This window comes from Rosa chinensis, chromosome 2 (assembly GCF_002994745.2).
Source record: "Rosa chinensis cultivar Old Blush chromosome 2, RchiOBHm-V2, whole genome shotgun sequence".
Taxonomy (NCBI): Eukaryota; Viridiplantae; Streptophyta; class Magnoliopsida; order Rosales; family Rosaceae; genus Rosa; species Rosa chinensis.
In genome coordinates, this window is record NC_037089.1 from 13,517,526 (window position 1) to 13,534,636 (window position 17,111).

The 17,111-nt window shown below is 35.9% G+C and overlaps 1 protein-coding gene and 2 long non-coding RNA genes across 3 annotated transcripts; 2 read left to right on the plus strand and 1 right to left on the minus strand.

Moving 5' to 3' along the window:
• The first annotated feature begins 6,632 nt into the window (after positions 1-6,632).
• Positions 6,633-8,481, plus strand: LOC112188043 (formin-like protein 5). Its single transcript, XM_024327059.2, has 3 exons — positions 6,633-6,882; positions 7,200-7,281; positions 7,383-8,481. The coding sequence occupies exons 1-3, from the start codon at positions 6,868-6,870 to the stop codon at positions 8,177-8,179; spliced, it is 894 nt and encodes a 297-aa protein (XP_024182827.1). The 5' UTR covers positions 6,633-6,867; the 3' UTR covers positions 8,180-8,481.
• A 1,129-nt stretch (positions 8,482-9,610) lies between these two features.
• LOC112189648 lies at positions 9,611-11,278 on the plus strand. The gene is made up of 2 exons (XR_002932009.2): positions 9,611-9,915; positions 10,079-11,278. It is a non-coding gene; the product is annotated as an uncharacterized LOC112189648 (long non-coding RNA).
• Positions 11,279-11,401: 123 nt separating this feature from the next.
• Positions 11,402-14,635, minus strand: LOC112189647. The gene is made up of 2 exons (XR_002932008.2): positions 14,199-14,635; positions 11,402-11,775 (listed from the first exon to the last, which is right to left on the minus strand). It is a non-coding gene; the product is annotated as an uncharacterized LOC112189647 (long non-coding RNA).
• Positions 14,636-17,111: the final 2,476 nt, after the last annotated feature.

The window sequence follows — 17,111 nt, forward strand, 5'->3', positions numbered from 1 at the left end:
TTTTGGTCAAAACAATTAGAAAGCAGTTATTAGGATTACTTAATTGGAGGTGTCAACCACTTTCTCCCTGTAATATGATACTAGCTAAGTGATACACATTTGATGGCTTCCTGGAATGTTCTGCCCTCCAACCTATGAAAAGTATTATGTCTGATGTGTTGTTAGGAAAAGTGAAACTGTTTAAAGTTAGAATTTGAAAATGATGTGTATACGTATTTGTGGGTTTCGATGGGTACATTTGTTTTCCCATACTCTTGATATATATTTGTGCATACTTGCTAGGAGTGTCGAGAGCAAAATATTTATCTCAGATATACTGCATGTATATCGACAATGGAAACTTGGAGCATTGACTTCATGGAGGTATGCGTCACCATAGATATCTCACTTTTCCTTTGATGCCAAGGTGTTGTTCTTATTTAACAATATATACTTTTTGCAGCCTTGCTTATTTACATAAGGTCATTGAACCAAAGGTGATACATCGAGACATTAAGCGAAGGTTTCTTCTTGGCCACTAAGCACTTTGTAGTACCTTTCAAATTTTCTATGATCAGCCATCCCAAGATATATTCTGTAAGTCAGTTCTTCATCTCTGCTAATTGGTATCCTCTTTTCAAAAACTTTGCTTTTGGATTACTTTGAACAACCCTATATGTTCTATTGTGGTCATGGTTGATTATTGTTTGCATTTCAGTTTTGAATTGGGCATGCCTTTTGGGAGTTATTTTGGGCCTTTGGTTGCTTAGCATTGTGTGAGTTACCCAGTTATTGTTGTTTTCTTTGAAATAAGTACTGTTATGTATGTTTATGTTATAAACCTTTATATTGCTCTTAGTTTCTTCGATTAGATAGTTCAAATCATCAGGTGGAATGTAAAAAGTATTGTTGAGGGCCAATGGAAGTGTACAGAGAAGTGTGACATTTAATCTGAATTAATAGCAAAAGATCTACTAAATTTTCTGTTGTTTAATGTGTTATTTGGTGATTAAGAGCTGCACAAACTATTTAGAGTTGTGGATTTAGCTTTGGAATGGAAAAGTTGAAGGTTGTGGTTAATGGTCATAGTTATATATGAACAAATTGCTCTAGCTAGCTGAGTGAACTAGGTGGTGCACAAGTCCAACCACATTAGATTTTGAATGAGTATGTAGTTGGTCTGCTCATAATTGCAGCATGTGTCGAGTGGATTAATGATGAAACTTTTGTATTTTCTCAGATTCTTTTTTTCTTCTACCTCTTCTGTTTTGTTGGGTTGATGGTCTGTATGTTCTTTGTTTTCTTTCAGATATGGCTGATACTGACATTGGTTTGCCAAATTAAGTTTGACTGATAAGGAAATTGTTTTCTTCCATATTCACATTGGTACTGACATTACAGATGAGAAAGAGCAGTTACTGACATTGGTTTGCCAAATCAAGTTTGATAAGGAAATTGAATTCAAGAGGGAGTTGCCACCAGGTGAGATAATAGTAATGCCGCTGGATGCCACTGTTGGACAGCTAAAACAAGAAGCTGAGTGTCCTGGGGGATACATATCAAAGGGTTGGAGGGATCAAATGATATGGAAGTAGTTTTTGGAGCAGTTTAATCGAGAACAGTTTGCGTCTCTTCACATAAATACTATTCCAATTTATGTAAAATATATGGGGTATTTTATCAGTTTAATAAATCATGAAGTCATTTTCAATTATATCTTTCATTATTATAGATTATTACCAACAACAAATTCCACAGTAAAGCGCAGGGTAATATTTCTAGTATATATATATATATATATATATATATATATGTTAAGAGAGAGAGAGAGAGAGAGAGAGAGAGAGAGAGAAGAATTTCTTCATTAAGTTGCCTTGCCTATGATATTTCTCGATTTGGATTAGCCTTCAGCCATTGCCTCTGTTTTTTCGCAGCTTTAGCTTCCAACACATATGTATTCTTCTGCCACCAAAAAGCAGAGATGCTTTAACTTATATTTGCGACTATATAATTTGCATGACACGTTTACAAAGAACGTATACCATTCTTAATTAATCTGCATGGGATTAAACCATAGATCGAGGCCATGAAACACCCCCTGCTTACTTTTACCTTCTTCTTATTCTTGTTTAATCCCGTTGCTTGGCTTTGGTGCACCTTAATTACAAGAAATCATGATCTTATTATTGCCTTCTAAAGCCAAGTACGTTCCTCCACTATACTGCAACTTTTATCTACTTTTCGTAACAGAAAAAGAAGGGATAAAAAGAAAAATAAAGGAGTTTGCCATAGCTAAGTTAACAATTGAAAAAGCAAGATTAAAGATAATAAAGATACCCAGTCGGAGATTTGCTTTCCCTTGAAACCAAACAAACACAGCCAAAGCAAAGCTCGAGGCTGTAAAAAACAAGTGGGATAAAAGAGAAAGCGAGCCTTCATGCATGGCATTTCACTTTAATGCATGCATCGGTTTTAAATCTTTTGCATGAAAAGAGAGAATTTGATGCTTAATAGGAACACTTTTTTTTTCATGTTCAAAAGAGAACTTGATGAGTTGGGATCGGAAAATGGAATCAATTGGTTGCGATGTGAACAAAGGTATTACCGCAAATATTTATAGAACCGTACTCGATAGTTAGCAGATCGATGGAAATGAGTTGCGCTGAATTGCAGCCATCAAGGTCATCTGGTCATGTTAGTCAATGCATGGCTCTTATTCTCTTAACGTGGCCAGATGATCGAACATGAATGTGGATGTGGATTTCTTTCATCAATCTTCCTTGTTTCATCTTGGAACAGGTTTTTGTAGGCAATATATTCAAAGTCAGAGGTTAATAGGAAAAGTAAACATAACCCAACTAGAATTAGGAAAACCCAGCCAATATTGGGTTAAGATAGAATGCAAATGAAGAGAATGCTTGATAGAAGTTTATTGTAATTTTTTGATCGATCTTTGATCACTTCAAACCTGAGGCCTCTATTCTCTAATATTTTTCCCTTCCATTCTTTAAATAGGACATGCATTTCCCATAGATCGAATAACTGTGAACATATAGGACAAACGTTACCCGAGTGGCCGAGTCCAATGCAGTAGAAATTCTCTCGATCGCAATTACCCATGAAATCTATACTTAGGTTCACATGCATGCGTATCAAAAGAGTAGTATGCTCTCATCAAAAGCTCCTATTTTACTGCTGTTCACCTCCACCGTTCAGATCCTAATCTCTCTCTTCTCCTCGAGAGGACTTTCAGACAAGTATCATCACCTAATCAAATCGATTTACTACGCGATGAAGCAACGCCTCCGACTAGTTTAGATTTATCTTTCCTCAAAATCACAGGCTTGTGTGATGTTCGTGTAGATATTGTGGGATCAAAATTTTCTTAGGTATCCGGATGTTTGTTATACATCCATTTTGTTAAATATTTTGGATTATTGGATATATTATTAATCCAATATTCTAAAATATTTAAAATTTGGTAACTTAATTATTTAACCCTTAGCCAATTATTATTTGATTATTAATTGACAATTACGTATTTTCCTTATTTATTTTTTTTTATAAAAAAAACTTCTAATTTAGGCTCACCGAATTACTATTAGTTAAATATTCTTTATTACTAATTAATTTTATCATTAACCAATTAATGTTTGATTAATGCTTAATTATCAATTGACAATTACACAATTGACAATTATATTTTTTCCTTACTAAAAATAAAAACCTTCTAACCTAGGCTCACGGAATTAGATTAGTTAAGTAGTCTTTATTACTAATTAATTATATCATTAGTAGTTTCCTTAACCAAATATAATTATTTTTACATGCATTTTATGACATCCACTACAATGTATGTAAAAATAGATAATATTTGTTTTAGATGTAGTAACTACTTCATGTATAACTTGTTATTACTGTTTTTTGAACTAATTTACAAATGTTACCACAATGTGTTATCATATAGGTAAATCATTATATTTGGACTAAACCCATGTATGTCTTCATTGGTGTAATGAAGTTTTTCTTTGCATAACTAAAGTAATATAGTGTGTAATTTCTATCATCGAATTCGTAATTACTTCCAGTTGACATAATTTACTACAAACTATAACAATTGATGTAAAAACGATAATTTTTGTTCTAATTGTAGTAATTACTCCATCTACAACCTATGTACTAGTTTATGAACAATTTAACATGTGTGACAACCAATTTGTTGTTGGAGTGGTAAATCTTTATGTTTTTATCATTAATGAAATGATTACTTCAATGACCATGCATTTTACCACAATTCAAGTCAATTGATGTAAAAGCGGTAACTTTTGTTCTAATTTCAGTAATTACTCCACCTAAACTAATGTGCTATTTTATGGACAATTTAACAAGTGTGACAACAAATTTGTTGTCAAAGTGGTAAATCTTTATGTTTTATCAGTAATGAAATGATTACTACAATGACTACACATTTTACCACAACCCCCGACAATTGATGTAGAAGTTGTAACCTTCGTTCTATTTTTTTTTTTTTTTTGATTCGAACCTTCGTTCTATTTGGAGTAATTACTTCAAAAACTACATCATTTACAAGATTATCAATCATTTTACAATTCTAACAACATTTGTGTTGTGAACATAATAAATTAATATTAGACGAAAAGATATGTAAGTATTCAGTATTGTTAGGAGGTTCTCCATTTGAAAATCAATGTTCTCCATTTGATAAAGCTGTCCAACTATGATATTTAAATCTTTGATCACTCAATTAAAGCATCTTTAGCAGACTCTATTTTGGAGAGCATGTTTAGCTTTTTATTTATTTTAGCAGCTGCAGAAGACTCCTAAGAGCATCTTTAGTAATGCTAGCCATTTTTGAGTCAAATTTTAGCCAAAGTAGCTAAAAAGTTATTTTGGCTAGCCACTTTAGAAATACGTCTGTATCAGTGCTATCTATTTTAGCTAATTTTGAATTTATATTATTTTTTAAGTGAAGATTAAATAGTTTAAATGTATTTATAAATTATATAAAATAACTCAAAAGGAATGTATTAAATTATAGAGAGCCTCATCTCGCTTTCTCTATTTAGGAGCGAGATAGTTAAAAGTTATAATAGAAAGTCATTTAGGAGTCTGGTGCAGCTGCTAAATTAAATATATCAAAACCTAAACATGCTGTCCAAAATAGCTAAGGAGCCAGAATAGAGAGTCTGCTAAAGATGCTCTAAGTAGCTGCATTATAATTTTTAGCTATCTCGCTCCTAAATATAGAGAGCGAGATGAGACTCTATAATTTAAAACATTCATTTTAAGTTATTTTATGTAATTTATAAATACATTTAAATTATTTAATCTTTATTTAAAAAATAATATAAATTTAAAACTAGCTAAAATAGAGAGCACTGATGCAGGAGTATTTCTAAAGTGGCTAGTTAAAATAACTTTTTAGCTGCTTTGACTAAAATTTCACTCAAAAATGGCTAGCATTGCTAAAGATGCTCTTACAATAATCAAAATAAGTGTGATCATAAGTAGTAATTTTAGTTCTACTAGGTGTAAGTTATTATTTTGACAATATTTGTTACATGTTTCTGAACAATATTACATATCAAAATAGAATGAGTTGTTAATATGGTAAATTTTATTTTTTAAAATGACACATGTCAAAATTTAAGTGGGTAACCTGTTAACAAGTTTAATAGGTTTTTACTACATTAATTTATTAAAAAATAAAATAAATAAGGATATGACATACATCAAGGTACCCTAAACGACCCATTCTGGGATCTAGTAATGGCTTGGTGTGTCTTCACCTCGTTGATTCGTGTGCACCAACATATGATGATAGAGCAATAATAGTACTATGGAATCCAGCAACCAAAAAATTCAGGCATCTTCCTAAAGCTATCGCAACCTTGGAGAATGACAAAAAGTATTATCCTCTTTTAGGTTTTGCATTCCTTCATACATTGGTGGCTACAAGTTGGTGACAATTCTCCTCAGAAACAAAGATGTTACATTTCAAGCCCAAGTCTTCAGCAGAGGTACAAATTCATTTTGGCTTTATTTTCAAAAAAAAAAAAAAAGTTGTGGTTTTTTTTTTCATTGTCAATACACTCATGCTTAGATTCAAACAACAATTTTTTTTTCCTTCAATCAAGAATAAAAAATATTTCATGTAATTCGATCAATAGATTTGCATAACACATATATATGAATTCGAATTTTGTTGGGTTCCTCTAAATTATGAAAACATAATATGAAAAATACATATTCATATAAATATATATTTGAGGTTTAATGCTATTTGGAGAGAAGATTTATAGGAAAGAATTTAATTAAGTGATGAAAAATATTAGTCAAAGAATCTGTAGACATATTCCTTAAATTAATATAAAAGGAAATATAAAAAGGTAAATTGGCGTTATAAGATTATGATTTGACAAAATATATTACGTGAAATTGAAAATAAAAATATGTATTTACTTACATGGCATGACACACACATTTTAGGCCTCATTGAGACCCCCAATCATTGCCCTATTCCTAATTGCTTCTATTAATTTTTTTTTTTTATCACTACAAAATCCCACTAAATTCGAGTAATTCAAGTGTCAGGACCACCACAGAATAATTCTCCCAAATATTGTGCTCTCGCATCATCACCTCTTTAATTTATTTCTTGAGAAACAATTTGTCATAAGTTTATAACAACCTCCTCCTGTCCTCCTCATACTCCTTCTATCTCTTCCTCTCTTCCACTCAGATCCAGTTGCTCAATTTATGTGCCAACTCGGCTCATGCACCGACTGACTTCCGTCCTATTCAATCATTTTAGCTGAGGCTCTCTTCAGAACATCCCCATCTGATCGAGCACTCACTGCTACAACAATGGGGGAAAAGAAGGTATATATTTGTATATGCACTAGAAAGTTGTTTATGGTTTTCCATTTCTTTTTCCTTATGATATAGATAACTAGATAACCCATTTGATCAATGCTGCTCCTCTGAATATGAATTTTTTGTAGCTGCTACTAATTATTTTAATTCTCAAGTTTTTTTTTTGGCTTGTTTCTTCTTCAATTTGTCACATACTACTCAATCCATCAATATCGATCAATTCTTTCGTAATCACGCCCTTTTTGTTTTGCAGAAAAGAAAGAAAAGAAGTAACCTCCTTTCTATATCTATCTAATTTCTGCAAATGATTGTATTAATGTCAGGTGACTACAATGATTCTGAAGGTTGACCTTCAGTGTGAGGAATGCTACAGGAAGGTCAAGCAAGTTCTCTGTAAATTCCCACGTGAGTCTCTCTTTTCTCTTCCACTTCGGTTCAATAATATTGTGACAAACGACGTAAACTGAGTGATTTGTGGTTTTGGTTGGATATTTTGTGAACAATAGAAATACGAGACCAGAGGTACGACGAGAAGAAGAACCTGGTGATCATCAAAGTGGTCTGCTGCAGTCCTGAAAAGATCAGGGACAAGCTATGCCGCAAAGGAGGTGGCGTCATTAAGTGGATCGAGATCGAAGAGCCTCCGCCTCCGCCTCCGATCGAAAAGCCTCCTCCTCCGCCTCCGATCGAAAAGCCTCCTCCCCCGCCTCCGATCGAAAAGCCTCCTCCTCCGCCTCCGATCGAAAAGCCACCTCCTCCTCCTCCGATTGAAAAGCCTCCTCCTCCGCCTCCGATCGAAAAGCCTCCTCCTCCGCCTCCGTCTCCTTGCCGTTGCCGTTGCCGTTGCGGTTGCGGTTGCCGCCCTGTGAAACCGTGTTGTTGGGATTGTTACGAAGGGCTTCCTGGTGGTCCCTGCGAAACGTTCCCTCGGCGGCCGGTGAAACCGTGTTGCTCGGATTGTCGCGAAGGGCGTCCTGGTGGTCCCTGCGAAACTTACCCTCGGCGGCCGGTGAAAACGTGTTGTACGGATTGTTACGAAGGTCGTCCCGGCGGTCCCTGCGAAACTTACCGTCCGCGGCCGGTGGACACGTGTTGTACGGATTGTGAGGAAGGTCGTCCTGGCGGTCCCTGCGAAACTGGGTATGGTTACGGAGGGCTTGTCCCTTACATACAGTATGATGGCCACTATGGAAGGCCGGTGTATGATAGTTACGGCGGTGGGAGGAGCAGTACCACTAGTTACTGCGTGACCCGCCCCGATTGTTTCAGTGAAGAAAATCCCCAAGCGTGCGCCATCATGTAAAACCATACGTACCTACCTACTGTGCCTTTTGCTGCCTTCGTAGGGAAGTTTCCATCAGCTCGGTGGTCCTTCACTTTCACAGTTTTAAAGTTGTACGACGTTGGTGTTCTTGTTTTTTTCTTCGATGTTTGACGTTGGTGTTGTCTTATAGAATAATAGAACGAAAGTAAAGAATAAAGTATGGTCGGTGTCTTGTTGATGGTGGTGGACAAGTCGCGATCAGATTATGGAGCGATTCATTATAGAGCTCCAAGATGTTGTTACAACTTTTATTTGATTAATGAAATAATAGTTTCTAATAATTATTTGCATATTTTGTCCTCCAATAAAATGAAATAATAGTTTCCGATAATTATTTGCATATTTTATCCTGTACATGCATGTTTTTCAATTAAAAGAAATAATAGCTTTTTTGAGAGCTCTAAAAAACTCAGACTATTTTGCGTTTAGGTTTTGATATATTCTTCTTGTCCGACTGCATTTGAGGTCAGCGTTGGTTTGCCATACCGATATTGGGCTGCTGTCGGGTGGGTACTTGAATGCTACTGCTTGGGTAGTTTCATGAGAGAGATGTTTGGCTCGAGGGATTGGCACAATGGGTTGACAAAGGAGACCAGGCGACATCTCTGGGAGTGATGGTCGGATTATACAAGGACGACATGCTTTGTCAAGGGCTTCCAGGACCAGCAGCAGCGTGCTTTGTCATGGGACTTCTAGGACTAGCGGGCCTATGGAGCTGTACCGTAACTGTGTGTGCAGCTAGTATGTGATGATGATGGTGTTTGGGCTTGGGTGGGTCGACCCTAATATGCTGAGCCTTGAGTTGGGCCTCTTGGACTTTTAATTTAGGCTGGGGTGTTGTGAGATTCTGAATTTTGAAGTTGGTTAAATTTTATTTTTGAGCTTAGAAATATAAAGTAGAAGTCGTCACGAGTTCGCAGCATTTTTCGGATTCCCGAGTTATTTTTAAGGAATTTTTGAAGTTTAATTGGAATAAAATAGAAATGCTGGCGAGTTCGGATTGGCTATTGGGTGAAACATGGCGTGCTGACCATGACGTCATCCATATGGCTGACGATGACGTCAGCAAGCGGCAGTAGTTATTGGAAACGTGCCAAACTGTGGAAAGGCTTGGTGTGAAGTTGACACGTGGCACAAGTGTACCACCTTTGGTTGACATGTGGGGGGGACCAGCTGATGCTTCTCTTTCTTTCATTTTCGCCGATTTTTTCGTGAGAGTGTCTGCTGACCACCCGAGATGGGTATCCAAATGGGGATTAACAGCGCGTGCTGTGCACGCTGCGTTTGTCTAACGCCTGACGCCTGACCCAAAAAACGTGAGCTCCTTTTTACTGCGGCCGCGTGGTCATTTTTACTGCGGCTGCATGGTGTAGCACATGCCAAGCACGAGGGATGTTTTAGAAAACGGGAATCTTGCATCTTCATCCATTTTCTCTTATTTGCTTCGCCGCCTTCGCCTTGGGCGCAAGTAATCTGAGAAGATTTAATTGAATTTGAACCTCGCGATTTCCTTATGGCTCTTGTCTTCCTCCCTAGCTAATCTCTATGTTCTATCTCCTCCCAATTCTATTTTTGTCTATGAGCTATCAACTTCTTCATTGCCTTCATCAAAGAGAACAGGGTTGAATAATTTCATGAACACAGTGTTCCTGTATCGGATTTGATGGCAAAGCAAATTGGGTTTTGCAAAATTGAAGGAAAATCTTCCAATCGAGGTACATGATTTCTTATGATTTTGGATTTGGAATTATATATACACCAAGCTTGTGGTGAGTTGCATCCCAGAAATTTGGATTGTCTTGATGATATTGCATATCTCTGTGATTGAATTTGATAGTGGATGTGATTAGACTGATTTATGGAGAATGGTTTATGTAGCAAAATGGTGCTGCCCACTTCGGCTAGCTCTGTGAAGCAGTGGTTGAAGGAATCTTGTATTCCTTATGTCCATAGGGCAGGAGGTTATTAGAGCAATTTTGGGTAGGACAGCCTATAGTGAATTTGTACTAGTGATTTTGGGGAGAATGTGGTGGATTCATCAGGACATGGGTTGAATTCGAATCCGGGTTTGGAGGTCCAGAGCAAGGAAATCCAGAGAGCTATATGGGTTTGCAAACTGGTGATTCGAGCTGTTGGAATGGGAGCAATATATTTTGAGCATATATGTTGCATTTGCGTCTTTGCAGCTTGAATATTTTGAGCATATATTTTCATGCTTTGATTTTGAGTGGTATCTGGAATCCACTGATTCATTTTCCTCTGTAGAACAGTATTAGGAATTGTTCAAAGACTGCTAATTTCTCTGATACTTCAAACATAAAGCATAGGAGGGTTAGAATTTGGTCATGACAGTTTAGACTATAGCATCCAAATATTGTATGATTAATGGTTTATTGACCTACTCTTTTCTCTGTGTTCTACTCTCACCAGAAAATAGTGTAATGAATTGGAAATGTCTTATGGATGTACTTCATACTCGGCTTTATAATTGTCAGTAACACTTGTTGGCTTAACCATTATATCTGTGCATCTGGAATAAGGATCATGAGAAGCAGCTTCTGTAGGTACTTGATGTTGCCTGTAAATGCCTAGATCCCAATCCCAGGCAGAGACCCTCTATCGAAGAAGTTGTATCATGGCTTGATGCATTTCACCTTGGATTGCAGAGTGAGAAACAATGAAGATCCTTGCTGCATTTCACCTTAGAGAACCCACCTGAGGTTTGATTAGGATCCCAAAATGAAAAGGTACCTCTAAGCAACACTGTTGCAAAGTTTATGGTGTGCAATCTCAAATCAACTTTGGTTTCTTGTAGAAACACCCCCTCGTACTAATACTCAGATAGGCTATGTTTGGTATGGCTATGCTTTTCAGAAAAGCTGGCTTCTGCTTATTTTTGAGAATAAGTGGCTGAAAAGCAAAGCAGCTGAGTGTTTGGTAAACTGGCTTTTTATAAGAGCTGTCAGTGACAAAAGTAGTGGTAAAGTGTTTTGTAAACTCAAACTGGCTGGTGCTTTTTGTTTGTGGAATGATCAAATTGGACATAAGAGATTATTTTGCCTTGATTGTTTGATAATACAATATTGTTCGAATGCTTTTGTTATTATTTTTAATCTTTATTATGTCATTATTAATTTTTGTCAACTTTCAATTTTTATAAATCATGATAACCTTATGATTAATATTAGACAATTTTAAAAATAACTTATACAAATATATTAGTAACATTAATAACAATTGGTTTATTGTTCGTATCAAGTAACCACAAAAAATATCATAACATATTCAAATGTTCACGTTATTACGCGCACTCATCAAACTTTGAGTAATGTTATTTTTTATTGTTTCCATTTTTTGTGCACCATGACCATGATATTCTTCTTCTACGTCATCATCCATCTCTATCCCACCATTTGACCCATCACCTTCTCTTTATTCACTGCGGACAAAATGTCTATCACGATCTGCACGTCTCCGTATATAATTATGAAGACATGCACATTCACTTTAGGCTTTAGAACGTCAATTGAATGTCACAACTCCTTCACTTTAGCATCAGCTCTAGAAAGTAAGGACTGCACCCAGAAACAAATGATCAGTAAATATCCACAAATGATATGATAACTATGCAGGATCTGCTGGCTACAGGATGCACTGTAATACATAAACACAATAAATACACAATCTCAACTAGGAATATCAAACAAAGTTTAGACCTTAGATAACAGATGGTCCACTTCGGAACAATACTCTATTCTACAGAACCTTTTCCATTTTTTTTAATCCAACCATTAGGGAGGAAGGTCACTTTAAAGTTGACAAGAAAGAATATCACAACATCGTTTTTATTGTTTTTCTTATTACTCATTTTGATAGTTACAGCTTTGTGTAAAGTATAAAATAAACTCTCATTTTACTTAGGACACCCACCTTTAGAAAGCCAAGTTTCTTATCATCTTAATATGTTTCTATGCTTGCATTCTGTTTGAAAATCATTTAGGTTACTAACTGTGCAGAAGCTTAAACCAATTTAGACAAGAACCAAGCTAAACATAATAACAAGAATAACAATTGAAATAGCTTATAGTTCATCAAAGAAATTTCCATTCCTCAGTGCATCTAGTATCAACCTAATGGATAATAGCTTTCATGTTTGAGATTATGTCCCAGATCATTTTCTTGTTCTAGTTTTTCCACTAGAATTAAATGTATGAATCTTCAGCATGCACACCTGAAGAACTTTAACAGTTAATTACTACAAGCCATTTATTTTACAAGCCATACATTTATGGCTTTCTGCATCGAATATGTATATATCACAACAAATGAAGCAGTAATCCATTATTCTTTTGGAATGGCTTATAGAAGCCATGTAACAAACCCACCAAACTCAACTATGGAAACCAGTTTCAGCATCCAACAAATATTGACAAGATGACCAACTCCAAGTATAATCAACAAAGAATTAACAGATTAAAAGAAATGGTCTTGCATAATACAACAATTCATATGAATAGCCTACGTGAAATGATGTAGTTTTAGAAAAACATAGTAGTTGTTTGTCAAAAATTTTCGAAGAAGATAATAAAGATGGACTACTTGTAAGGTGGCGACAGAGGATTTTATCAAAGGGTATTCTATAATGTGACAAGATTGTAATATGTACAATGCTGAAAACAACTGGGCCATAATACTCATCGTTCTCTAACCAGCGAAGTCTATATTATGATTAATTTGAAAAGAACTACCCATCAAACACACCAATAATCAGAAAATTAAACAAACAAAAAACTAAGGAAAACTCAAAGTACAAGAATAAACTATAAAAAAAAAAAAAAACTTAAAGAACCTAGAACAAATACTTGTTTTGAAAGTCGAGATGATTTTCTTTGACATTTCAGAAGAGTGAACCGAGAATAAATGAGATGCATGCCGGTTTTGAGGAAAAGCTAGTTCTGGTGAACAAATTGTCCTTCAGGCTAAAGAGTACTTTCATGGGGCAAATTCAAGGTCTGTACCTATTTTGTCTTCTGCTCCTTCAATTATGTATTCTATTAATTCCAACTCCTAGTTCGTGCACTAATGACAAGTGGATTCCACCGAAGCCTCCTTTCCTCAAACTAAATGTTGATGCTGCAATTGACCATAAGAGGAGTAAAGTTGGGTTGGGTGGAGTGGTCAGAGATGAGAATGGAAGAGTTAAAAGGGCATTTATGCATAATATGTTGGGATGCCTTTCAGCCCACTCTAGTGAAGCCTTAGCTGTTCTATTTGGTATGAGGTTTTGCTTGATGGAAGAGTTTAAGCTGAAGTGAGCTGCTGTAGTTAAAAATACAAAGACAGACATAGGCAAAGAGAATTGAGCAAATCCCCGAAGGACTCCCGGAAGTGATGGACCTCTCTCCATGATCAAGGCCAAATCGATTGTATCAGTGAGGAGTTGTTCTCATCTAGCTAATCCTTAGTTTACAATTTTACATACATATAGTTGATTGTTTCAGAAGAAAAGGAAGCTTGGGTTATTATCAAATCAGTGCTGTCCCATATACAAATATAGTGCATGCTGACTATGATTACATTTCCTATCAATAATCTCCAGCAATCAAACTACTCCTACTGCCTTACATAATTGGACAAGATTACGGAATACCAATGATGACTATGTGCTTCACAAAATTCTCTACCGTGATACCTATGCTAGTCAAGATGTGCTGGAGATCAAATTATTCTGGAACCAGATGCATTATGGTTGCAAGTGTTAAAGGGTATATATTTTTCCCAGATTGAAATTTTTGTCAGCCATAAAAGGCTCTAGAGTAGCTTAATGGTGAATTGATAAATAAACTTTTCGTCAATTTCAATTGCTACACATCACAGCACCCAGTGTATGCTACAAATCACAATCTCTACCACTCATATTCAAAACCCAGAACGAAATTCAATCCAAATATTCATCAAAATCATCAAACTTTGAAACTGAAATAGCTTAAAAACGAACCTGAATGAAATTCCCAAGCAGCCTTACTTTGGGGGGCTTCGATTTCCAACCCGAGATCTTGATGAGAGGATACGTGAATGAGAGGATACGTGAGGCGGCGTCAAAGGGAGAGAGATCGATGCAGCGTCTGTGATGAGGGAGAGAGATCTTCACTGCGTTTGTGATGAGGGAGAGAGATTGGATGAGGCGTAGGGATATCGAGTAATTGCTTCCACCAAGAAGGGTAAAGATCGGTATTTTAGAACTTTCATTAATCTACAGTCACCAGCGCTACAGTGAAGACCGGACTTCTGGCTTCTAAAAGCTGGGTTGAGGCGGCTTTTGCTTTTCGACGGAAGCCACAACAGCTTCTGGAAAAAGATGCTCCCAAATTTGGTTACCAAACACATATCGGTCTTCTGCTTATAAACGGGGGAGCAAAAAAGCCCCCCCAAACATAGCCATAGTCAGATGTACTATGTACTATATACTCAGATGTACTACGGTATACAGAGGTTATGTTGGCCTTTTCTATCTAAATTAAGCGTTATAAAATATCCATAATTTGCCCTTTTCTGTTTTCAGCATTACGAGCTTTGCTTTGTTCTCTTATGAACTTTCCATTGTCCAAGGCATGTAGCAGTTGAATTGTGTTGGCTTTTTATTTCATATGCATAGAAATTGGTTTTGTTTCATTGTACGTATATGACTTGGATGCATTGAGTACATTCACATTTTGGAATGTTTTCATAGCTTTGCATTTGAAGATCCCTTCGGGTAAGGATACTGGTAAGAAGATTTGTAAAATCACCACCCCAAGATCAAAACCTGCAGAAAAAATAGCAAAAAGAAAGATCCTCTGACCTCAATCAGGGTTCAAAAGATCTAAGGATCAAATGTTTTGGAAGTATTATTTCACTCGTTGCTCCGTTTTGTCTTTACATTTATTTAGTTTAAAAAATGCAATTCACCCAAGTAATTTCACACATAACCAACAGGTCTAATTCTTCAAAAACTTCAAAACTTTAACACCTCAACAGTAACCAAGTTGTTAACTCTCCAAATTGTTCATTCTGTTAAGCCGATTACAAGTACCAAACAACATTTTATATATGAATTTGGTGATTGCAGGACAGAATATAACAATTAAATCATACATCAGCCTATAAATTCAAGCAGTTAAAAAAAAAAAAAAATCTCTGAACCTGAGGATTCTTCTTACACAAAGAATTCCAAATAACACACAAAACAAAACAAAAAAAAGTAACTATCTTTAATCAGAACAGAGTACAGATTAATAAGCTTAAGCTAATTCTTTTGGTAATAATTAAAATTAAGCTACTTGTTTCATTTCACGGTCTAATTTCAAAAAGGGTCTTTCTAAATATACCCAGCAAAAATCTAAGTATACCCAGCAAAATTTTTTTTTTTGAAAGGGGTTTGGAACCTAGCCTAACTGGGAGGCTCAGCCCCACGCCCGACAGACGTTATTATATTAATAAAATAGTTTTGCAACGGGGGGACATAAGACCTGAACCCCGTGCTACAGAGGGGCCATCACACTTATCCTCATAGAGAACATCCTGAATGATAGCAGGAGTCTCATCTAACCAAACATCATCAAGAGCAAAACAACTAGCAAGGTGAGCCAGCCTATCTGCTACACCATTTGCTTCACGGAAAATATGTCTAATCCTAACTGACTGAAAAGCTGTAAAATATTCCTTACAATCATCTAGAACCCGACATACTTCCGAAAAATTCTTCTCCTGGCTAGTAAGAGCAGCAAAATTTTTATATCCAATAAATTTTTAGTTTTTATTAAAACTTCTAAATACACCCAGCCACTTTTCCCACAATATCCTCGTCTTCACAAACCCAACAAAAGACCTCTTTGCCCATTGATTACTCCATAATTGAAAGAGCTTTATTTTCCTTAATTACTCCAGAATGGAAAGAGCTTTTACATTCTATTTTCATTCCTATGTTAGCATGCTGGTAACTTGGTAAGTATGCACTATGCATACAAAACATAGCTTTGAACTTAGATTTTTGGTGAGAGAAACTGTTTTAATTCAAGTGTCCCCAGTTTCTCCAAACTTACTCGCTCATACTTATCTTCCTCTCTTATAAAATATTAGATTTAATAAAGTGTACAGAAATGAAGGACTTATTTGATTGATCTCCGACGAAGATGACGATTCCAATGATCTTGATGACGACACAACAGTATTGAAGGAGACAAAGCTTCACAACTCACAAGGGTTCTGTATCTTGTACGTTGTGAGGTTTGTTTAGAAAAAGGAGGAGTATTTACTATAACAAGATTGTTCTTTGGCTAGTCAAGAACTCCAAATCAAAAACCAGGTTAATCCAACTAAAACCCATGAAGTCAAATTATACATTATAAGCTTAATCCTATACTCGGCTTCATTAAGGGGAGTCAGACTAGTTATCCATTTCGATTCCCACCACATAGGTTGTTCTTTCTCCATCTTTCTTTTTGTGTCAATTCCCACCATATAGTTCTTACGTTTGTTCTTTCTCCATCTTTCTTTTTGGGTAATACACATATCAATAACGAAAGAATGGCTCTTCACCTCGTTGATTCGTGTGCACCAACATATGATGATAGAGCAATAATAGTACTATGGAATTCAGCAACCAAAAAATTCAGGCATCTTCCTAAAGCTATCGCAATCCTTGGAGAATGACAAGTCGCCATCAGATTATGGAGCGATTCGTGATGGTGGTGGACAAGTCACGATCAGATTGTGGAGCGATTCATTATAGAGCTATAAGATGAAGTTGTTACGACTTTTATTTGATTAATGAAATAATAGTTTGTCCTGCACATGCATATATGTTTTTCAATTAAAAGAAACAATAACCTTTTTGAGAGCTCCAAAAAACTGGGACTATTTTGTGTTTAGG

What these genes read in the sequence shown, in the direction of transcription:
- LOC112188043 (XM_024327059.2), top strand. An exon ending in AGTTCTCTGTAAATTCCCAC is followed by an intron (nt 7,282 to 7,382) that starts GTGAGTCTCTCT and finishes TGTGAACAATAG; the next exon opens with AAATACGAGACCAGAGGTAC.